Genomic DNA, 24,132 nt, shown 5'->3' with positions numbered 1-24,132 from the left:
AATCCTAACCGGTTTAAAATCGATTACAAAGAAACCTGTTTGTTTGAAACCGATTATATAGAAACCGGTTTAAACTGACTGAAACTGTAGGTTCGTAACCACTTTGTAATTTTCTCCACCAAAACCGGTTAACCGATCCGAACCCGGCCTAAACCGAGCAAAAATCGGTCAAAACCCGAACCAAAACCGATCGTACCTGGTCAAGAAATCGGTTTCAACCCGAACCCGAACCGAAAACAATCATAAACCGTTTTGACTTTTCTTGAGTAACCTGAATCAGTTGCAACCCGAACCGAACCGCAAATGCCCAAAACAAATAATTTGTCACATACCTCCATGAAAGTCTAATGAGTAAACTTTCACAATTTACGGAATGTGAAAACTAAATTACTTGCAACATATACCTAGAAAAATAGTCCTTATTCGGATATCCGAAACCGGATATCCGAACCTTTCGGATAGTGAAAATCACTATCCGAATCCGAATCCGAAGCTTCGGATATCCGAATATCGGGAAAAAAAAAACCTTGTTTTACTAATAATAACCATGCATCATCTTTAACAATTCAAGTTTCCAAATCCAACAAATCAAACATACAACAACTAAAGTAACAATTAATTAACAATCTAGCAATAAATGGATGGCGATGGAGACCCGTGACGGATGGCGACGGGTGGACCTGTGATTCTGATGGATGGCGACGGTGGACCTGTGACGATGGTGGACCGGCGAGGATTAGTTATGTGAAGAATGATTGCAGATGCTATGAAGGTGAAGGAGGTGGCCACTGGCCAGGCGCTGCTCTGAATGTTGGGTTGCCTTGTTGGTCAAAGAAAGACGCCGCATATAAGTTTTGACTTATGTTATATGAATTTGACAGTTGGGTCATTCACTTCTTCTAGGGTTTGCAGCCGTTCCGTTCTTCGATTCCTATCACCGTAAACATGGATGGAATCAACAATTAAACCGAATAATTAATCCGATCACATCAATTTAAACCCTAAAAGGTCAGGTGAAAGTGAGATGATAAAAAAAAGTAACCTGGGATTCAAGAAACTGGGCATTGACGAACCAAACTTCATTACCAAATCCCATGTCTCAAAGCACAACCTAAAAACTGTTGAATTCCTCCACAACAATATAGTCGTAGATGATGAGGCGAAGGCATTGGTGTTGCCTTTTATGTGTTCATTCAGGTGGGCTTGGCTTAACTTCTTCAGCAGTTGAGTCAACATCACAGGGGACCGCTAAACCCAACATATTTGGACCAACATTCCCTTCTTTAACCACCGGGACCGCCAGCTGGAACTATACTGGCCCCACATTTAATTCCTTCACTTCAAACCCACTGCAATTTTCACATTCTGCAACCTCTTATTTCCCCACTGTTACAACCGCTCCTTCAAACTCATTTTACCCATTTACCACGTCTACTCCTTCAAACTCATTCAGCCCATTTACCACATCGAATCCTACAAACGCATTCAGCCCATTTAACTTTCCAACCTCAACAACTGCATCATCAGTTTCATTTGCTCCTTTCAATAATAATCTCTTTACAAACACATCAACTTCACCAGCCACACGTACATCTTCCTCGTATAACACATTTCCACCTTCTGCAACCACGGTTTTGACCACCATTACATCTGCTCCTTTAAACTCATTTGCTCCGAGAACAAATTTTAACTTTCCAGCCTCAACCACATCACCTGCTACTTTGAGTCATAATCCCTTTACCCATACGTCTTCCACGAGTCCCACGTTTAATGCATTTACCAACTGCAGCTGGTCAACTTCAACCGGTGGATCTTTTATATCCACTGTAACAACAGCCACTAATTCTATTTCGGTTTCACCGGTGAGCTCTGGATTGAGTTCAACTACCAACCAACCAACAACATTTTTCAACTATAACCCGTATCTTCCTTCAACTCAGAATTCTAATGGGACAACACCATGGACTATTGATCAAAACTCGGTTTCTCAAATGTAAGCTCTTTTTTAATCTAAAGATATATTGTGTTTCATTGTTTTATGTTGTTCACTTGTTTGGTTCATGGCTTTTTGTTTACAGGTCTCCGTCTCAGATTACAAGCATTGAAAAACCATCATCTGTCGCTAGTCCATTTGGAGTACTTCCGCCAAGCCCTCGTGTGTTTTTTGAATCGAAACAACCAATTCAATACGGGATATCCAGCATACCTGTAAGTATAGAATGTGTTTCATGTTTGCATATTATGAAAAAGACTTAATGATATTCTGGTATTAATTATTTAGCAAGATTAATATTTGAACAATGCCTCCTCACAGGTTAAAGACAAGCCTTCTCCAGTCAAGTATTCATTGTTGACTACTAGGCATTTGTCTGGAAGAATCAAGCTGCCGGTTCGAAAGTATGACCCGAAATCAAATGCTCAGAAGGTGAGAATGTTGCAAAATTTGAATTTACTCCCATTTTCCCATATCATGTTAAACATTGCACTCGAGTGTTAACTTTTTTTTTTTCAGATACCATATTTTAGTGACACCAAGGAGATACCAGTTTCTGCATATGTTCCAAGGGAGAATCCTAGGGCATTGGTGATCGGTCCTGAACAGTGGCCACAGACCGCTACGAGAGAGAACATTCATGGCGATAAATTCTCTAGTAGCACGTGTGAGAATGCTAAAGGTAACAACTTCTAATGATGTTCGTATATTTAATCTTTATAGTACATTATTATTTATAAAACTCATAAATCAGATAAGTGTACAACACCAATCTGTCCTATGGGTATAAAAAGCTAGCCGGTTACATTAAATAAAATTAGATTATTATGGATATAATATTATTAACTTCTTGTTGAAATAATTTTAACTCTTGTTGATCAGATGATACAACCAAAGAGGAACCATTGTCCTCAACAATCCTTGATGTACCAGCAAAACTTCAACAACCCGACTACTACACGCAACCTCAAATATCAGAGTTAGAAGCGAAAGAAAGGGCTGAGCCAGAATATTGCAGGCATGTGAAGGACTTTGTGGTCGGACGTCATGGATACGGAAGCATCAAGTTCTTAGGGGAAACGGACATGAGAAATGTTGATATTGAAACTGATATCCAGTTTAATAACCGAGAGGTGATTGTGTATATGGATGGCAGCAAGAAACCTCCTGTTGGTGAAGGCCTAAACAAACCTGCTGAGATCACGCTGCTTAACATCAAATGGTTCGATAAAAAGACTGGAATGCAGCACACGGATGGGTCAAAGGTTATTAAATACACAGAGATGCTAAAGAAGAAGGCGGTCGCACAAGGTGCTGAATTTGTGTCGTATGACCCTGTTGAAGGAGAATGGAAATTTAGAGTCAAAACACTTCTGATGTAATTTGTAAACTGTTTGTTTTTATCTGAAGTTATGCCAGATAATGCGTTTTAGAGTGTGAAGATTTGATTTGTCTTCATTAACAGTTTCCAGAATGCAAATGTTATTACATTTTCAAAGCTTAGTAAATTGTTTTTTATCATTATTATGTTTTATTTATATCAGCTGAAGTTATCTATCTTAACATTTATTGGCCATTAGATTTGTAAAAGTGACACATCATCAAAACCAGCTTAAGTATAATAACTGGCTCATTATAAAAAATGTCGATATTATTAGCTTTTAGTAAGATATTATAGAAACATACAACAAAATTCAGAATATAGTTTGAATCTTTCTAAATTTACACATAAAACAATCTTGGTAGTTCCATATGGTTTTATATATACCAGTACAACAATTCCATCATGTAGAAAGCATCATCACCTTGGTTAATTCACCTGCTGAGTTCTGTTTCAAATGGCATTGACAAACTGCTTGCATCAGAAACCGAATCACCATATGGATGGTGATAAACGTCCCCAACTTTTCCTGTTTTTTGACTTGAGAAACTCAAAGATGATTTTTCATCTTTGCTTAAAAGCACCAAATCCATAATGTTCTCGATCTCTCTCACCACTTCTCCCATCCTTGGTCGGTCAGCTCCTGAATCTTGGACACAGCTCAATGCCAGGTTCACAAACCTCGTCAAACCTCCAAGTGTTTGGAATGAACCAAGAGAGGGATCAAGAACCGTGTAAATGCCATTTGGATCTCCTGACTTGTCAACCGCGTCTTTGACCTCTCTTACGATGTGTTTACCCTTGAATATCGGTGGCCTTGCGGTTAAGAGCTCTAATAATACAATCCCAAAACTATAAACATCGCTCTTTTCTGTCAGTTGTTGGGTCATGTAGTATTCGGGATCCATGTAACCCTGCATTTAGAGCGGATGCTTATGCACAAAGAAACTAAAACGTATCCGTATGAAAGAGAGGATTAATGAGCACATACCATTGTCCCCTTCATTTGAGTGGAAACGTAACCTTTTGATTCATCTCCCAAAAGTTTTGACAATCCAAAATCAGCAATCTTGGCATTCAAATGTTCATCCAGGAGAATGTTAGTTGATTTGAGGTCCCGGTGTATAATGGGAGGGTTTGCAAGCTCATGCAGGTATGTCACACCATTGGCAGAATCAAGAGCTACTTTAAGTCTCTTCATCCAATTCAACTTCATTCCTGCCATCCCTGCTTTAAATAACAATAAACATGTGTTAGTCTTCCCATCTTATTTGAGGTGACAAAATGGGTTGCAGGTGAGGGTCGGGTAATGGGTCAAAACAGTAGTTATTATATGGGCTTAAATAGGTCGGTCGGGTTAATTAGCTGACCGGAAATGATTTTATAAAAAAGGAAAAAAAACTTTGCTTTAACAATTAGTGTTGTGCAACATGCTTACAAATTATATTATATCATTAAGTTTGAAGGACTTAAATGTACAGAATTTACTAATGATAATCCAACTGCTTAGATAATGCGATTCAAGAGGTTTATCGGTATTCTAACCATTTGGTCTGTTCAAGATAAAACACAACACTACAAACTTATTCGTAGGTAAACTAGTCGAAATTGTCACCTCTGGCATTTACACTACTAATACTCCCATACTATCTTTTCATAATTATATGGGTCCAAAAAGAAAGTAAAAGGCTTAAGAAATAAGTAAATTTACCAGAAAGATTATCTTTTAGAGTACCATTGGAAATGTACTCGTACACCAGCATTTGTTCTCCTTGCTCGTAACAGAAGCCGACAAGGGATACAACGTTTTTATGATGAATCCGTGAAAGAAGTTCAATTTCGGTTTTAAACTCTTGTGCACCCTGTAATGATCCTTGTTCAGCTCTTTTGATTGCAACTACAAGGCCACTATCAAGAGTTCCTTTGTACACCTATCATGGATCATCTTTACCTCTTTAGAGATACACTCTTTACGAAATAATAATAATTAAGAATACTTATTGGCATAATACTGAAATCCAACACAGGTATGTATGTCACTAGGATACCTTCCCATAGCCCCCGGATCCAATTATATTGTCTTCTGAAAATCTGTTAGTGGCTCTTTTGAGTTCTTCAAATGAACACCAGCGCGTTCCTTTTAGTTGAGGAGCATCACCCGCATCATTGCTATTAAGCTGCCAAGATGCTGCATTATCAAACGATTTACAATGTAAGAACATGAGTTTGTTGTAGAAAGATGAACATATCCAGAAGTGGAAAATTGGGCTAGTTAGGTAACAAGTCAAATCATGTCTCTTTATGCTGTGCCATAATTATCCTCTTTTTGCTAAGATTTTCAACCATTTAACTGGTTCATTTTTAAATGTAACTTTTTACTTGACCCGTTATATATAAACTACAATCCAAATTGACCCAAAATTAAAATCTTACTGAAAGGGTTATTCTGTTTGGCTTTTTTGGCTTGCCGTTTCTTATAGAGAGCGTAAGTTATAGCCGAGGCGATAAGCAACAGGATCACAGAACCACCAACCGCAATACCAATAATGATGCCACGATTTGATGACTTCTTCCCCGTGGATACTCCAAATCAGAAAACATATTGCTCTAGTGACAAAACAAAGTATTAGAATTTATTTGGATGTTCAAATCAAATAAATAATACCTGGAAAACAACAATAGCTATCATCAAGAAAAAATGAGGGTCCATAATAAGGGAGAGAGAAGAGTTGGCGGTTGATCACCGTCCCAATTGAAGAGACGGCTGAACGAGCAAAAACATCTTGACCCGAGGGGAAAATGTGGAGTTTATATTGAAGGTATTCACTGAGAGTTGGATTAGAAATAGAAACAGAGTCCACTGGAAGTTGATTGGACCGAAAGGCGGATAGCAATGTATCATGAAGAGTTGTATAGTAGGTTAAATTGTCCAAGTTTGAGAAGGAATGAGAGAAAAAAAATATAGTTCCTGTGTATGGACTTGTGCATTTACAGTTTGGACTTAGAACTTTGTTTGAACCACAGCGCACGGGTGGACAATTATTTGATGGTAAACCAGTTGGCGGATTGGGCTTTCCAGATGCACAATATCTTTCTGTTGCTCCGGCTTCACAAATTGGATTATTTTCAAGACTGCACATTCATAAGTAAACGGGTCAAAATAGCCGCCTTTTTGAAATTCTTATAGTCACCAATTAAGATATCTTACTTTAAGCTCAAATTATATCCAGAATTTTGTTTGAAGTTAGTTATGGAATTGTTAGTGAGATCAAGTATCAAGTCACCGTTATAGCTGCTGCCAACATCCAGAGTTCCGTTAAGATCGTTGTTGCTTAGCTCTCTGTCAACAGATAACGAAAAAGCCAAAGAAGAAACAAACAATCAAGCTCAGTGTTACATTTCAAAATTAAATGTACAGTTATCATGTTTAATATGTAATGTTAACTTTAACTGCATCACTTTAGAAGAAAGCATTCAGATGATACTCACAATCTCTCCAACTGAGGCTGGAAGATATCGGATGGGATTTCTCCTTGGAGCTGTGTCATTTCCATCAATCTGTCAGTGCAGGATCACACAATGCTTAAAATTCTGTAACATTGTCTTCTACAACGCAGTGGCAATATGGTGAAGTGTCTACACTGACAGCATTCGGTTGAATGAAAAGTATAGATAGAGAAAAAACATATATATTACACTGAGGTCAATGATGGAAGTGTAAACCATGTAGGAATATCAGAGTTATTAAAACTATTATTGCTCATGTCCCTGCAAATAATAAGATATGTGATGTTAGAGTTACAGGAAAATTAAGAATAAAAAACTAACCAAATTCAAAAATGTTTAAACCAACTTACACATAAAAGAGTGAGTTCATTCCTGAGAGATCTGGAACAGGCCCGTTCAGGTTATTGTTTGACAAGTACCTGATAATAAACGAATCTGCTAATTAAATCCTTCCACCAAAATAAATAGCTCCGAAACATGATTAGCAAGAAAAACAAAAACAAAAGAAAAACTTGGTTCAATATTCTCTTATTACTTACAGTTCACTAACACTTTTGAGACTCGTTAGCTCCTGAGGCACTTTCCCTGTCAAGGAATTTGAGTCCAGGCGTCTGTTACATAAAAGATAAAATGAATGTATTAAATTCAGAAGGCATTTTCATAAATTTTAATAGTTGATACTTACACGACCTCAAGAGTCTGCACGGTTCCTATCAACGGAGGAATTCTTCCAGATAATTGGTTGTTGTTAACTATGCTGTTAATAAATAAGAATGTACATGAAATCAAAATTTTGTGCAGATATTTCCATTTCAACTAAGTAAAGTACGTTTCATACAATTTCAAAACGAATGAAATACTTACAAGTGTATGAGGCTCATGTTTATGTTGAAAAGTTGAGATGGAATGGGACCAGATAACTGATTATCTGCTAAATGGCTGCATCATGACCACACGCGTGAGAACGATCACTTTCAAAAGTTGTGAACTTGCAATATTGTGATATATTAGAGACGGAACATACAAGTGTTTAGTTTTCACTAGATTGTCAAGACCAGTGACAGTTTCATTAGAGATGGGAATGGGTCCTGAAAGCTGGTTATCACTTAGATCCAACCATGAAAGATTGGTTAAACTACCAATGGATCGTGGGATAGGTCCAGTAAAGCTGTTGTTATTAAGACCTCTGCAACAAATAAGAGATATATCAGGATCTCTGTTAAACCTGCATTAGACCATTTATTAAAACAAACAGGATGGGATGTAGGCAAACAATATCTCTTACTCAGAGGATATAGAGGCTGCTTAAAACATAAGGAATGCTAATCGATCGAATATTATATTATGCGTAATACACAAGGATCTGGAATACTTACAAAAAGACTAGCTTCTTGAGGGATCCTATTGAATCAGGAATTGGACCCCTAAAACTGCAACCAACCAGGATTCTACACGCGTGGAGTAGTTTGTTAGACGCCAAAACACACACGGTGTTTTGAATAACAAAGAAAAACCGTGACAGATAAGTTTGCTACATTTGATCAATAAAATGGAATTCTTACAACGTCGTTAAGTTCTTCAATTTCTCAATAGATGGTGGAAGAATGGCTTTAATCTCTTTGTTGTTGGAAAGATCTCTACGGGCATAAACCGTAAGTATAAATACAGTTACAACTAATCATGTGTCATGAAAAGTACTCCATAAAAGCAAAAGTTGAAATGAGAATGGAAAACCTACAAATATTGCAACATGGAAAGTGATGGAATGTCTCCAATGTCAGTAGCCTTAACACCCATGCCTGCCAGTACTCTGGATTAAAGAGGTGAAACATAAGTTAAGATTTTTCTCAGAGTTATTTAGGACCGAAACACCTACATCTTTTTTTTGTTATAACCAAGAGAATTACCCGAAAACTTAAGGGACCCTACCAGTGCCATGCTTATCATTGGGATCAGGTAAAACTAGTGATGCAATTTCCGGCACAACACGAAACACAACCAGAACACGACATGCAAAAAATCAGGTTTTGGCTTGGCATATTCAACCCAACATGCAGCCAGAACACGACCCGCCAACTTCTTTAATCAACCGGGCCAGGTTGACCTATTTAACCCATTTAGTTAAACAAGTAAACCCACCATCCCGTCTAACCCATTTTTCACGGACCCACGTAATACGTTTACCACTTGATTATTAACCATTTACCCATCAACTTGTTTGATACGTTTAAATAGACGGGTTAAATGGGTTGTCTTCAGGTTACGCGATTTTAAGTGTGCGTTCATTAAGGTTGATGTTTTGACACGAATAAAAATATAGGGTTTCGGGTTATAAACTATTCAACCTGCCAACGCGTAACCCGTCAATCCGCCAAGATTGACACCCCTAGGTAAAACATAGCTTGTGTAGAACAAATTACTAGGGGCAGCAATTGTTGATACGACCCGAACACGACACGAAAAAAAAAAGGTTTTGGGTCAACTAACACGACCTTCTAAAAAAAGTGGTCGGGTTCCAAACCGTTTAAAAACGGATCGGGTTCGGGTTGACGCATTTAAGTATTTAAAAGAAGCTTTTAAAGTTATATTTTTATTTGTGTTTTTTCGTTTTCCATTTTTCTGAAGATACACTTATAATTTTCAATTTACTCTATAGACTCTAAATTATATCAATTCTGTTTTTTTTAATTTTTTTTTCCAACAAATGGGTTAAACGGATCGTGTTCTGATCGACCCGAATTTATGTGTGTACGGGTTAGGGTTGAAATCTTTGATACAAATAATAATATGGGTCGGGTTCGGGTTGCATATTTCAACCTGTCAACCCACCAACCCACAGCACGTTAACCAGTCATCCCGACATAATTGACACCCCTACAAGTGACATTCAACTGTACGTTCAAGGGATTAAAGATAGCATACAAGGTGGTGACACGTGAGTCGGTACAGTTAATCCCTTCCCATTTGCTTGCGCAGGGATCGGAACCCTTCCAATCAGGTGGAAGATTCTGCCATCCAGAGTTGAGAGCAGTTAACACAGCAACTACAAGTGCAAACCAAAACAACATATTAACATTTCAATGCATAGAGTTAGGAACAGAAAAACAAACCTGATGACTAGCTTGCACAAAACTTATAAAATCTACTTACCATCATTTGGATCTGTCACTCCTGCAATTACCATAACTTGACAAAAACAAATCGTCATCCATAACCGAATTCCTCGACTCATTTCTCTGAACTCAACAATATCTTCTTCTTCCTGAGTAGACAAAGAAACTTAAACAGTAAATCACAAATGGCAGCATTTGGCACACTCAGCATTCGTCAAGTTCTATGTAATGTAATTTAAAAATATAATAAAAGAATAAACAAGAATAGATGATACCCATGCCATGTTGACCAGGTTGATGATCATTGTTAAAGATAAAGACAAACAGGACGGTTACAATGGTTTCCGGCCGTTTTGTTTTTGGTGTTGACATTACTTGGAGGAGCAGGTGCTAACTATATATTTTTTAGACGCCCTGGTTTTACCGACCGAATTAACGTTGTTTTAAGTATGTCGTAACCAAAACCGACCGAATCCGTATCGTTTTGCTGCCGCAACAGTGTTTTAATGACAACTTAATTGGGAGTGTGACGATTATGAGCACGAGTAACTAAATATTATAATGAAGTTTCCATTATACAACTGTTGTAACTTGTAACTACCACTAGCCGGTTACACAACAATTGTCACTCTTTAATAAAGAGTTTCAATGATTCACTCCAATCATTATGATGATTAGACCCCCTTTATAAGAAAATCATAAGCTCTGTTTTAGACACAAAATTTACACTTCGTTTTAACGGAAATGAACTTGCTCTTTGCATAGGCCTTCTATGTCTTATCTGATTCTTGTTTTTGTGAAATCTAGAAAACTTTAATGTGATAGTGAAACATCCAAAATCCGTGTACAATATCGCGATAAGAAAAGGTGCAATAGCTTAAAATAGTTTGTGTACAGCATATAAACAAATTTAAAAAAATACATCCAACCTCACACGCCAAAATCCGTATTTTGTACTTCTTATTTACACGAACAAAAAAAAAACATTTGACAATCAAGAAGTATTCAACCTAGTTGCATGTTCGACTATTTCTACTTTGGATCCAACTTTGTAGAGAAGTGGTCACCACTATAAGCAAAAAGGCTATCATTAGTATAAGGATGTTCACTTCCCTTACTTGGATAATCTGTTGAGTTTGATGCAGACTCGGCATTCGGGTTAAGGCCCGCAAGTTCCATAATGCTCTCAATCTCTTTCACGACATCACTCGTTGTTGGTCTTCGGTCTCCTCTTTCTTCAACGCATTGCAATGCCACATCTACAAATCTTTCCAAACCTTTTAGTTGGCTATTCAAACCGATGGTCGGGTCAAGGACATCGTGGAGGTTGTATAGCTCTTTACTTGTATCCATGGCTTGTTTCACTTCTCTCACAATGTACTTCCCTTTCTCGATTGGGTTTCTTGCTGTTATTAGCTCCAATAACACGACTCCAAAGCTATAAACATCACTCTTTTCCGTTAATTGTTGTGTCATGTAATACTCGGGGTCCATGTATCCCTGTATCAAACCAAATGGCATTTTTTTCCCATAGTGAGTCCCTTAATAATCAGGTAATAAAAAGAATTAATTCACTGTTCTTATATGCCCTCATTTTGATTTTGATCCCTAAGTTTTATATATTACACATTTAGACCAATAGTTTACACAAATGTAATCCCAGGGACCAAATGGGTTGTGCAAACTAGGTCTAAAGTTGTAACTTTTAAAACTTGGAGACCAAAACCAAACTTAGTGCATACCATATGGACTATTCGTGTTATTAATTCTAACAATAAAAAAAACATATACTAACCATTGTCCCTTTGACTTGAGTGGTAACATGAGTCCTATTAGCATCACCCAACGATTTGGATAGACCGAAATCCGCCACCTTTGCAACTAAGCGTTCGTCTAATAAGATATTATTTGTTTTGACATCTCTATGTATGATAGGAGGATCAGCAAGATCATGCAAGTACTGTAACCCTTTTGCTGCTCCTAATGCTATTCGAAGTCGTCTTATCCAGTCCAACCTGATTCCTGATCTCCCTGCATGGATCATAACCGTTGATCATGAGTTATTAATTTGAGATGAATAGGTATTTATGATTTTTCCATGTGAAAAGATAATATTACCTGAAAGACTATCTTTGACTGTACCATTCACAATATACTCGTAAACCAGCATTTGTTCACCTTGATCGAAACAGAAACCGACAAGACTCACGAGATTCTTGTGATGAACTCTTGAAAGAAGCTCTATCTCAGTTTTGAACTCGAGCCCGCCCTGAGTTGATCCTTGTTTAGACCTTTTGATGGCAATTAACTGCCCATTTGGCAGGCTTCCTCTATATACCTACACAATATAATGTAACAAAAACCAACCTTAATTATCTTCTTTACTCTTTGTTCAAACAGAGTTGTCAGTTTTGACCCGTTTAATTATAGAAAAGGTCGATTTCGGTTTTTTTTATCTATAATGGATTAAAACTTAAAATTAATTGTAGAAACTGAACTGGGTCGGAAATCAGGTAAAAAGACCTTTTTTTTATAACCCAATGTTGTTAAAAGGTTAATAAGTTATTATTGAAATAATTTGGACTCTTTGTAATTATATTAAGACACTTTCATTTACAAAAAAAGCTTGAAGCTTTTGGACAAAACATCTCTAAGCATTTGAGAGAAAAAAACATTTCGGGTCAACCTAAACAGATTTGGACAAAATCATCTTTTGAACCCAACTTATTTAAACAGTTGATCAACCCACTCATATATACGTCACATGTGCACACTTACCGTTCCATATCCACCCGTTCCTATGTTGTTAGATTCTGCAAAGTTGTTTGTGTATTTGTTAAGCTCCTCAAAAGAGAAAGCTTTTGCTCCTTTCAACTGAGGGACTGCCCCACTCGCACCCGTTGCATCCCACAATGCTAAAAGTTTTAGACAAAAATGGTCAGAAAACAAATTATATATTCAAACCATTAAGAGTTAAAGGATCATTGCAAATTATACCAAAAGGGCTGCTCTCACGGGTCACATTTTCAGTTCGTCCTCTTTTACGCAAAATATACATTCCTGCAAGGACCAATAGTGCAATAAGCACACAGCCACCAACAGCTGATCCTACGATGACACCGGTGTTGGATGACTTTTTTCCTCCCCCTGATATTCCTATAAAATGACACCAACATGAGTACTTTTCATTGTTATATTATTTGAAGTTTCACTAATAAACTTTTTGAATAAAAAGATTTTGAAGGTTTTACTTATTACTTTTACTTTTGAGTATTATTTGTGTAACAAAACCCAAATCGACACATTCATAAGTACACGAGTCAAAATTGGCACCGAATAAATGCTATCAAACAGATTTGGAAAGAAAAGTATATATACCTTGCAAGAAGTCATAGTTTTCACCAATGAAAAAGTAGGGTCCGAAGGCTGAGGGAGGCTTGAACGTTTGGTTACTAAGCGAGAATCCAAGGCCAAGAATCCCAGTCCTATTGAACCTATCATCTCCGGATGGGAAAACCAGTAGATTTATCACAAGATAATCATCAATGTTTTTGGTAGGATTCCTGAGTGAAACTGAGTCAACCGGGAGTTGAGACCTCCGGAAAGAGTTGATCATGGCATTACGAAGAGAATCATAAACAGTGGAATTTCCAAGGTCAGAGAATGAAGGAGCTCGGAAGAAAAGGTTTCCAGTATAAGGATATGCACAGATACAATCTGGACTTGAAACTTGACCTGAACTACTGCAGGGTGTAGGCACACAGTTGTTTGGTGGTGTCAAGTATGAAGAACTAGTATTTGTGGGCGGGAAACAAAATTTATCTGTAACGCCTGTCTCAGTACATATAGGATTTCCGACTAGACTGCAGACAAATCATAAACAGATTTAGGTATCAAATCTGAAATCAAAATGTATATACATATATGCATATGTGTAGAGGGAAGCTCAATACGATATCAGTTTTAAATGCAGAATTGCAAGAACCACATAAAAGCCCATAAGTTATTATGTATTATCACTCAACTATATACGATAATACAATGAAGATTGAAGATAATTACAAAGGGAACTAAATTAAATCATATCTCCTAATTATGTTAGTAATATAACAATAAACTCTAATAATACATAACAATAAGACGGTTCTGTTATGTAACTGCATAACAACCATGTGTAAACATACACATATATATGTACTTGTAATTTGTCCGTTTTTTCATCAAAATATTAAATTACTAAAACTTAATGACAATAATGAACCATGTAATGAGGAAACTCACATTAAGTCTATACTGTATTGGTTCCTTTGAGTGAAATCACCAATTTGATTATTCTGCAAATTGACCTGTTGCAGTTGGTTGCTATGGCTCAAGCCGATATTCAAAGTGCCATTAAGCCTGTTGTTACTTAAATCTCTGATGAAAGAAAACGTGGTTCAATTAGTTTTTCAGCAACAAACATAACCGCAAAATTTACAAAATCTCAACTCACACATTCTGTAACTGAGGGATGCTGAAAAGGGCCACAGGCAACTGTCCTACAAGGTTTGTACTATACATCTTACTGCAAAACATGTTAAAAGGTTAGCCTTTATGATCTGAAAATAATGGAGATGTTTATATGATATACATACAGTGTGGTCAATGATTGTAAAGTTGAGAACCAAGACGGAACGCGTGACGGGTCAAATGTATTGTTGCCCAGATCCCTGGAATCAGCAATTAATTAGTTGATAAGAGTAACATGGTTTGGAAATTAAAAAAAATATACTACTTACAGATAGTTGAGGGAATTCAAACCGGTCAAATTAGGCACAAGGCCGGTCAGTTGATTGTTTGAGAGAAACCTGCGTGCAAATTAATCAAAACGTGAACATTAACCGGACCAAATAACTTGACAAAGTTAAGGTTTTTCTAATACTTACATTTCAACTACACCGGTAAGGTTGTTGAGGTTTGTTGGGACATCCCCGGTTAACAAGTTTCTATCAAGTCGTCTGATATCATATGAAAACCACCGTTAGATAATAAAGTTTCACTCGAGTTTTACAAGAAGTCTAGAAATGTGATCAATATAGGTACTCACATAACTTCAAGTGATTTCACAAGCCCGAGTGTTTCAGGAATGGGACCTCTAAGTTGGTTGTTTTCAAATAGACTGCTCGGGAAAACAAGGAAAAAGGTAAGTGTGTCTTTTGTGATTATTCGGTTCTTAGAGAAGATCGTTAGTTATAATGAAAGATGCATACAGATGAATTAGTGTCATATTGGAGTTGAAGAGCCGTGACGGGATAGGACCCGAGAGCATGTTCCCTCCAAAATGGCTGAAAATTAAAAATGGACAAAATACAAATATACATGAGCATAATCCTAAAAAACATATATACTTGATGATTTGGCATAGGAAAGGAGTAAATATACAAGTGTTTTGTATGAATCAGCATATCAAGACCAGGAGTGCTTTCACTGGAAACTGGTATGCCTCCAGTGAGCTTGTTATCAGCTAGATCCAACCAATAAAGATTTTCAAGATTACCAATAGAAGGTGGAATGCCTCCAGTGAATCCATTCGAATTCAGAGACCTAAACAGTCACAACGCGCAAATTAGTCATACAATTTGTAAGCACCAAACACTTTTTTTCAAAAGTTTAAATGATTTTTTATAAACCGTTAAAACGATTCTAATAAATATGATTACAAAACTTATATATCCTTAGTATACTAATATGATGCACTAAAATTAGACTTTTGTAGGTGGCTTTAAATCTTTTTTAGATTTTATTGAACGGCCATGTCCCCATAGGGAAGCTCGTACATCAATAATGTATTGACCGCCACCACTTTGTCTAGTTTCAGAGGAAGCCCACACAACTGTGGTAAAACCTCTCCCTGGAGCCAGGATCAAACCTGTGACTCAAAGGCCCCAAGTGCTATCCTTTTATTCCGCATGCAGTTGGACCAAATGGTCAACTGTAGTAGATGGCTTTATATGGTTGACCATTTTAATTTAAGAACTTAAATTAAAATTTCCTATTTGACGTGGGAAAAATAAAACCAATAAATAATCCGAATCAACGCATTGATCATTTAGTGTAAGAACATTCAATTCGTTACTCACATGAAGATGATATTTTCTAGATTTCCAAGGGTGTCTGGAAGTGGACCACTGAAACCGCAATTAACCAAGATCCTGACAATCAAGAACCAACAAAAAAATCAATCAATTTAGCATCCCTAATTAATTGATGTTATTTAACTAAAGCCGGCCAAACACTTTTCATATAAAAAAATAACCAAACTTCCAAACCAATATTGTTTCACTTTTCATAATAGAGTGACCAAAACTAAACAATATGATTGCTATATAAACACTACACTTCTTCCTTTTTTTCATATTTTGAAAAACTACTACTAAATAATTACTAGGTTATAAAATTCCCTGGTTTCACAACAATGAAAAAATAATTAAATTTTTGTGATTTTATAGTTAAAAAAACCTTTGAGTGAAAGAAACTGGAGGTGAAAAGTTGTGAGCATTCACATCTTCATCTCTATAATTTAACTAAATATCATGCTTCTTGAAACTTATTTCTAAATTTTGTTTAACCTCTCACATCTCATTCTCGATCTCTATCTCACTCACAAACATTTAATTTATTATATTAGCATATCTTTTCTAAACACTCAAAAATAATATAGAGTTTGATGAATATTCACAAACCTAAAAAAAATTAAAGATGAAAATGAAGATAGACATAAGAAAGAAATCTCTAATAATATAAATAATGAAGATGGAGATACAGACTTTATTCTTGTTAATGCTCGATCTAAGCATGTCAATATTAAAAAAGAAACACTACTACTCACAGATTCGTTAATTTCTTCAAACTCCCAATTGCTGGAGTCAAAGACCCAGTCAGACCCTTGTTGTAAGATAGATCTCTGCATACAAAGATAAAATTATTAACTTTAATTGATCTGCTACAAACATATCTACAGAATACACAGCTCAGTTGACCGGAAAGGAAATTTAACTTACAGAATCTGCAACTCTGTTAACTGTCCGATATCTCCGGTTAGGGAGCCGGTCAAACCCATGCTAGCCAAAGTTCTAAAAACACAGCACTGCTTAGTAATTTCAAGTTATAAATATTAATGGAAAGATAACATCACTCTCACTCACATGGAAGTTACACGAGAGTTTGTGCAGGTGATGCCGTCCCAACCGCTACACGGGTCCGAGTTTTCGTCCCAGTTAGGTGGTGTGTTATCCCATGCATCCTTCAGAGCTCTCAGAAATGTAGCTGCATAGTAATAATAATCATTATCATGCAAAATAAACTTACAAGATGAATAGAACAGTAGTGTTGAATTGAAGTTACCATCATCAGTCTGAGCTGTTGAAAAACAAAAATGGATCAACAGTATTAGGAGTGTTTGCCTGATTCTGGCAGCCATATGTGGATTTCTATGGCTGGTGGTAAACATGAAGTGGGAGAGAAATAGGATATTCAGTTACAGAATTCAAACATGACAGGAGGTTTGTATCATTTGACTTTACAAATAGGTGTGCAACTAGATGAATATGAATATATTATTTGAACGTGTGTTTGATCATGGCAAAGTAGGTTTGACCATTTATTGATTGTTTGTTTGAAGGAAAGATGCGTCTTAAGCCATACATAGGATCATGTTTGTTTTTATTCAATACAAGTTACAGCTCAATCTGTGAAGTTTGAATGAGTCTCTCAACAAGTTGGAGCCTCCATCTCTTTCTCAGTTTCTCTGTAACTATATATATATGTAATTTTGTTTACTTTTCAAAAACCTCCCACATCCAACTCGATCTCTATCTCTAGTCTACTTACAAACACTTATTTATTATTTTTTCTCTTTTTTTATACACTCACCGCAAAAATATAGAGCGTCGGGTATGAGTCTATAAATATACATGTATACTTTACTCTACTATAATTTATTTTCTATTATAGAATCCAACGTAGTGGCGTTTGAGACTTTGAGTTGTTTTTTTTATTTTTCCTCTATATTATAAAGAAAACATAGACATAAAGCATCCAATGTGAATAGAATGTAAAAGAAGGATCGAGCGGTTGATTTTAAGATTTTTATAATCAACGTTATTTCCTAGAAAACGACCAAGCATGGTTTGGTTTACCGCGTAGATAAGTTTGTTAGGGTACTTTCTTCTTAAAATACCTCGTTTATGATTATATATAATATTAGGTTTCGTGTAAAACATAATTAGTGTTAAAACAAAGGTCTTGTTTGCGCACATTAATTTGGCACTTGTTTAATCTTTTGACCCATCCAATTGCATTTTCATAACAATGATGTTTAGAATTTGACCAGTTTACATACACACTTGGATATGAACTTGAAACAAAATGATACAAATAATAAAAAATAAAAGAAAATAATTATCAAATTTAAATATCAAGCCACTTTGCTCGTTTGGTTGGTTTTAGTATCATAAGTATATTTTGGTTGCCTATTTTGATATTTTATAGACGGTTGGTCGATGTGGTATTTTTAACTTAGTAAAGTTATAAGAAATATCACTAAATATTAATATACTTCAAATTTTGGCTAAAATAGATTACAAAATTTTGTGTAGTCCGGAGAAAGAAATTGTCACACAAAATTCCAAAACTAGAGGAAAAAAAACGCAAGCCGGAAATAACTAATCTTTGTTGTAAACAAGCCTAATAGCTAAAATAATATGAGAAATAGATGTAGGGAGAAAAGGAGAGAGATTTCATTAATAGGTGTGTTCTATATTATGATACAATGATATGTAGAGAAAAAGCCTAACTATATTTGGTATTGATAACCACAATAATATATATTTAATAACACTCCCCTTTGGTTATCAACTCAATACGCTTGGAGATGTTGCCTCATTAAAAACCTTGCTAGGAAAACCCAGTGGGACAAAACCATAGCTAAGGGAAAAAGAGTGCAACGCGTATTGTCTCCCCCTGATTTATATATCCTTTAAAATGTTATATATCGATCTTCCGTGAAAGTTACCCAAAACTTTTGTAGTCAATCATTTGCATCTTCGTCACTTGACATTTGAATCTTTAAGTTGAATAATGTTGTATGATCTTCACATGAAAACTTCTATTGCTTCATCTAGTAAACACTATGATCCTTTTGTGTTTCTCTGCATCAACAAGACTAACCAAACTTGTTTTGATGGGTTAGTAAAATATAAATATATATCTTTCATACCTGAAATATATGTTTTAACTTATTCGGATGTCTCCTAGCATGACACATGCTGATAAATATAAACAAGAAAATAATAATCCTATATAGCTAACAGTATGACATAATGCATATATGCATTAGGATATTTCTAATAATATTTCATATTCATATAGGAAATGATACAGAGTCATTGTTTGACATCCTTTAACGTGCTAAAATGATTAAATTTATCCATGATAAAATGTCTCAACATTTCTTAGATCTTCGATGGATTTATAAACATTTAATTACACATATACTCGAACTATAAGTCGAGCAATAATCACACCTTGTCAAGGTTTTTGAAAATAATTTTCTCTTTAAAAGCTCATAAGTTTCTCTCGATGATGTGTACATCATCAGTGTATGATTTTAGTGAACTTTTAAGAGTGAAATTTTGATAAAAAAGTATGGCTATTTATATCCAACTTATCTCCCTCTTTATCAAAATATCTCTTGATTTGTACCCAGCTCAATCCGAATAATTTAATCCATACTTAATAAGCAAAAATCCATGCATTTACCAATCCATCATGGACTTCTTTTAACTTGACGAATTATGCATACACATTCACTTTTTCAGGATTTTTGCTACATAAACTTGCTCATTAACACATATCAAAAAATCCGTATTGTACAATTTCTTTGTTTATTGAGATATTGTACTCATCATGTACATTATCTACTATGTGTATACTTATTGATGCACAAAAATTCAATCAATAAGATGCATCAGTTAACCTTTCAAGTATTCAATGACCTTAGGAAACTCTTCAGGAGTTCCATTTATGTTCAACATATTCAATAATCGTAACGTATTCAAATATGACTATACAAAACAATCATTATGTTCTCGAGAACTTATTTTACATGATTTGATAATTCATATCCTTCATAGATTTTCTTGTAAACTCTCAGTATCAACTGAATAAAAATATTTATTGGGCGCATATCAATTCTCTCTTTATATTACCAGACTGTTTAGTTATCGGAAAGTCATTGCTTCCACCATTGGAGAACGTGTCTCCTCATAATTAATCATGGGTCTTTGCAAAAGTTCTTGTACCATCAATTTTTTTGCCTTATATCACTTGATGAATTTTCATAACTCATATACAATACCCGTTTGTATCTAACACATCTAACACATTTTACAACTTTAGTTGTACGGACTGTTGGTCTAACAAACTTTCCGTTATTTAGAGAATTCAACTCTGCCTTGTTTGCGTCTTTCCACTTTGGCCAATCATTTTTCATAGGCAGATTTATAATCTTGATCCTCATCATCATCATTTATATAAAAGTATTTGCAACGTCGACTTTATTTCGATTCCATATATCTGTGTAGACATGATACAATATAATTTATTGAGAGCTCTTTGTTTTCAGGTACCTAAAGTTCTTCAAAAACCATCATGTCTAATCTCTTTCAAGAGACCTTTTTATTCTACCTCGACTTGACCATCTTTATTACTTACTCCAATTTTCGAGGAAATTTCACCTTTGGAATCGATTGGTCTACCATGTTACACGCGTGTATTAGACTCATTATCAATATGTGTTTGTCCTTCTTAGACAACTTTAATTGGAGCACCATCAGTTGGTATATGTGTCTTAGATAGATACTATATTTTGGTCAGTGAATTGTCTGGTAATTGATTCGTTAAGTTGTATACATGAATTATCCTTTGAATTTTCAGTTTATATAACTTAGTTTGAGGATCACTGATAATTCATTCCAACTAAATTCATTTTCCAACTGTCTTATTTCTCCCCCTGATGTTGGGAACATCGATTCACTAAAGTGAAGACCAATGAGCCATAACCAAATATCACATTAATGGCTCCAAGTATTACATCATATATACTATTTAATACCGACATAAATTCTCAACTTCCTTTGTGGCCTCATCATTGTGTCTTGTGGTGGATTAATTTCAATATATAACACATATGAAATATTAGATGAGAAATATTTGGTTACTGACAAAATACCAATTGCAATGGGAGGAAGTATCATAACTTGTTGGCTTGATGTAAAATCATATGTACTCGAATGCAAGCATGAATTGTTGCTCATATGATCACTTGCTTTAAAATCAGTTGTGGATGTTTAATGATTGTCTCAACAAAAGCAATTCGTGCAATAATATTATCTTTATGAACTTCAACACTTTTTCAATGATCATTATGTTTATCCTTATTACCAAACAAATATCATAATATGTAATAATATGCTTGCTATCTCATTAGATAAGCCAAATTTCTCACAAAATTCAAGTTGTGAATTTGATAACCATTTAGACGATGCATCGATTTAAAACACTAAATGGTATCAATTTTGGATATTATATACTTTCGCAATTCCATAATATCTAGGGATTCACACCTTACTTTAGTTGGTAATTCCTTTGAGAGCAAACTTTGCATATTTTATTATCATGAAGAATCTTTCAGTTGTTCAATATATTTCACATCATTGACTCGGTGTGGTCTAACCGGTCATGCCATTGGATAATCATGATTCATAAACTTCAGGTTTATGATCATATATGTATTATGCTTCCTTAATACATGACTATATTTATGAGAGAACATTGTATCATCTTCTCAAGTGATCATGTGATTTCACTTTTTTATTTTCACAAGTTGTTCTCATATATGATTAATCCATTTGCCACTTGTGGTGGTCGATCTCATTATTAGCATGACCATCATTACAATTTCAATGGTCGATCTCATGATTAATATAATCATCGTTAAAAATTTTCAATTATGTCCATGACCGTAACGATCAATGCATATTCACATTCACTTTGGAGAATGATATAAAACCAAATTCTTTTCATGGTTTACTCATAATTTTCTTGGACATGGATACAAAATCACTTCATACATTTCATACGTTTTAGTTATATGCTACTTTAGGAGCATATTTGAGATATCACAAATGAAAATTGTGTTATCCTAGTTTTCATTATAACAACTATCTCATCACATAATAAACATTGAGAAATAATTACATGGCCAAGTCATGTAAAAATCTTACATCTTGAAACCAACAATGAAATACATTGAGTATGACACCTTCGATCGGTGTCTTATCAAAGCAATTTTGTACTCTTTTACATAAAATGTTAACATAACTCTATTTTGTTTTGCTTTATTCACTGCTATTTATATAAATAATTTATATCCATAGCATGACATATAACACAACATTAAATCATTCAATTCTTGGAGTTGTCAATCCATAAATAAAAAGCATCTAGATATATATTAGCAACAATCACTATTTAATAAAAGTAAAAATAATAGTTAATATTGAATAATATTGTTTAATATTATGACCAATTGTATAATGCATGTATGAGTTACAAACATCAATGGAAAATAACACATAGGCTTCTTTAGTGATGGGTTAATGCATCTAACAATAGTAATCTCTATATGAATTTCATAGATACAAAATTGTATTTAAATCTTAGTACAGAAGAAACCCATGCATAAATATCAAAATATATTTTCATCATATTATAGAAATTAATAACTTTCTTATAATAAATTAATAATGGATTGCATCAAAGATTCTATAGTGAATTTAATACTGAAATCAGTCGATGTTTATGAACACAGGAATTAGTATTCGATGAGCACTACACATTTAACTTTTAATATCTAATTGTGTAAAGGTATCAGCATATTCATTATTGATTAAGCTATTTTGCTTATCACAATTTTATTTTTCAAATTGTTGACATAAGTGACAGTAAACAAATAAACTAAATATGCACCAAAGCTTATAAAAACTTTATATTACACTCCATATATATATTATAACTAAGCAAAATGGGAAAGATATTTGATATGCAAATAATTATTTTTCTTCATAATAGCATTTTGAAGTCGTATATGATCACTAAAAGTATAATTATAATTTACTAGAAATATAAACTTATTTATTCTGCTATAACTAAATAAAATAAAGCTTTTACAAATTAGCGTAACACACATTAAAGTGTTGTTGAAATAAAGTTTTTAAAGATTCACCAGTATATTATTCAGGAAGTTCTTGTAAATACTATTTTTAAGACAAATAAATTCAAGATAATTAATATCAAATTTTCATCATATCATCTTCAATTCTACATGACAAAATATAATGCACATGGATTTTGTAAGAACACCAAACTATAAGTTAAATACAACACCAATACATCTATGCATATTCTTATATGATTTTTATTCTAGCAACTTAATTTGTTTAATATAAAGGAATCATAGAAAGAAAATATAAATATAAATTTTCATGTGTAGAATAATCTTAACCATTTGTAAAAATAGTGTGATAATAAAAGCTCAAAAACTAACTATAAGCTACTAAACAAATAATAAACATTATATCGAGCCATTGGTTTAAAATCGTAAACTAAATCAGAATAAATTCAATTCCTTTGCAAAAAATTATATCCATGTTTAGTGGGGTTAATTTAGAAACAAATTTGAAATATAATTTAGTTATTTGCAACTTTTTCTAATAAAAATCGAGAAGCACAAACGCAAGTTAAAAGATATTAACTATTAAACTGATTTCAAATAATCTTTTTATTTAAATTTGATATGTTTTTCATTCCGGAAGAAACTTGTTTTCAAGAATATTTTTTTCTCTTATGACGTAAATATCTTCTTTAAAAGGTTAAACATTAATCAATCAAGCTTTAATTTAATTTAATTTTTAACAATACCTTATTTATAACCGTATTGGAAAAAATAAATATGTCTCGATTCAACTCAATATGGTTTATGTTCTAAAGAATAAAGACAATAATAAATTGATCAATTGACTTACCTTATGATGATGTGA

The 24,132-nt window shown here is 34.4% G+C and overlaps 1 protein-coding gene, 1 long non-coding RNA gene and 2 pseudogenes across 3 annotated transcripts; 2 read left to right on the top strand and 2 right to left on the bottom strand.

Annotated features, from left to right (window-relative positions):
- Window positions 1-2,078: 2,078 nt before the first annotated feature.
- On the top strand, window positions 2,079-2,674 carry LOC143552947 (uncharacterized). 2 transcript variants are annotated; one of them, XR_013138739.1, is made up of 3 exons: window positions 2,079-2,208; window positions 2,315-2,425; window positions 2,513-2,674. It is a non-coding gene; the product is annotated as an uncharacterized LOC143552947 (long non-coding RNA). The 2 variants fall into 2 exon arrangements; XR_013138740.1 differs by having other exon boundaries at window positions 2,085-2,208; window positions 2,286-2,425.
- A 99-nt stretch (window positions 2,675-2,773) lies between these two features.
- On the top strand, window positions 2,774-3,401 carry LOC143552958 (nuclear pore complex protein NUP98A pseudogene; annotated as a pseudogene).
- A 398-nt stretch (window positions 3,402-3,799) lies between these two features.
- On the bottom strand, window positions 3,800-4,294 carry LOC143552946 (leucine-rich repeat receptor protein kinase HPCA1 pseudogene; annotated as a pseudogene).
- Window positions 4,295-4,317: 23 nt separating this feature from the next.
- On the bottom strand, window positions 4,318-17,660 carry LOC143552957 (leucine-rich repeat receptor protein kinase HPCA1-like). The gene is made up of 37 exons (XM_077043051.1): window positions 17,378-17,660; window positions 17,179-17,299; window positions 17,035-17,106; window positions 16,863-16,937; window positions 16,114-16,185; window positions 15,416-15,577; window positions 15,244-15,318; window positions 15,081-15,152; window positions 14,920-14,991; window positions 14,773-14,841; window positions 14,629-14,703; window positions 14,487-14,558; window positions 14,276-14,410; window positions 13,373-13,857; window positions 12,992-13,150; window positions 12,773-12,909; window positions 12,113-12,332; window positions 11,790-12,025; window positions 11,031-11,494; window positions 10,032-10,162; window positions 9,804-9,924; window positions 8,620-8,691; window positions 8,444-8,518; window positions 8,258-8,329; window positions 7,906-8,067; window positions 7,746-7,820; window positions 7,567-7,638; window positions 7,421-7,492; window positions 7,232-7,300; window positions 7,071-7,142; window positions 6,864-6,932; window positions 6,583-6,714; window positions 6,049-6,506; window positions 5,808-5,957; window positions 5,423-5,562; window positions 5,086-5,305; window positions 4,318-4,601 (listed from the first exon to the last, which is right to left on the bottom strand). Exons 1-37 carry the CDS (start codon window positions 17,481-17,483, stop codon window positions 4,351-4,353), a joined length of 5,292 nt encoding a protein of 1,763 aa, XP_076899166.1. The 5' UTR covers window positions 17,484-17,660; the 3' UTR covers window positions 4,318-4,350.
- Window positions 17,661-24,132: the final 6,472 nt, after the last annotated feature.

Source organism: Bidens hawaiensis, unplaced genomic scaffold (genome assembly GCF_021521415.1).
Source record: "Bidens hawaiensis isolate Kalapana, Puna unplaced genomic scaffold, B.hawaiensis_p1.1 tig00017053_1, whole genome shotgun sequence".
NCBI lineage: Eukaryota > Viridiplantae > Streptophyta > Magnoliopsida > Asterales > Asteraceae > Bidens > Bidens hawaiensis.
Note: the sequence above shows the minus strand (reverse complement) of the source record. Positions and strands in the feature narration are given on the sequence as shown.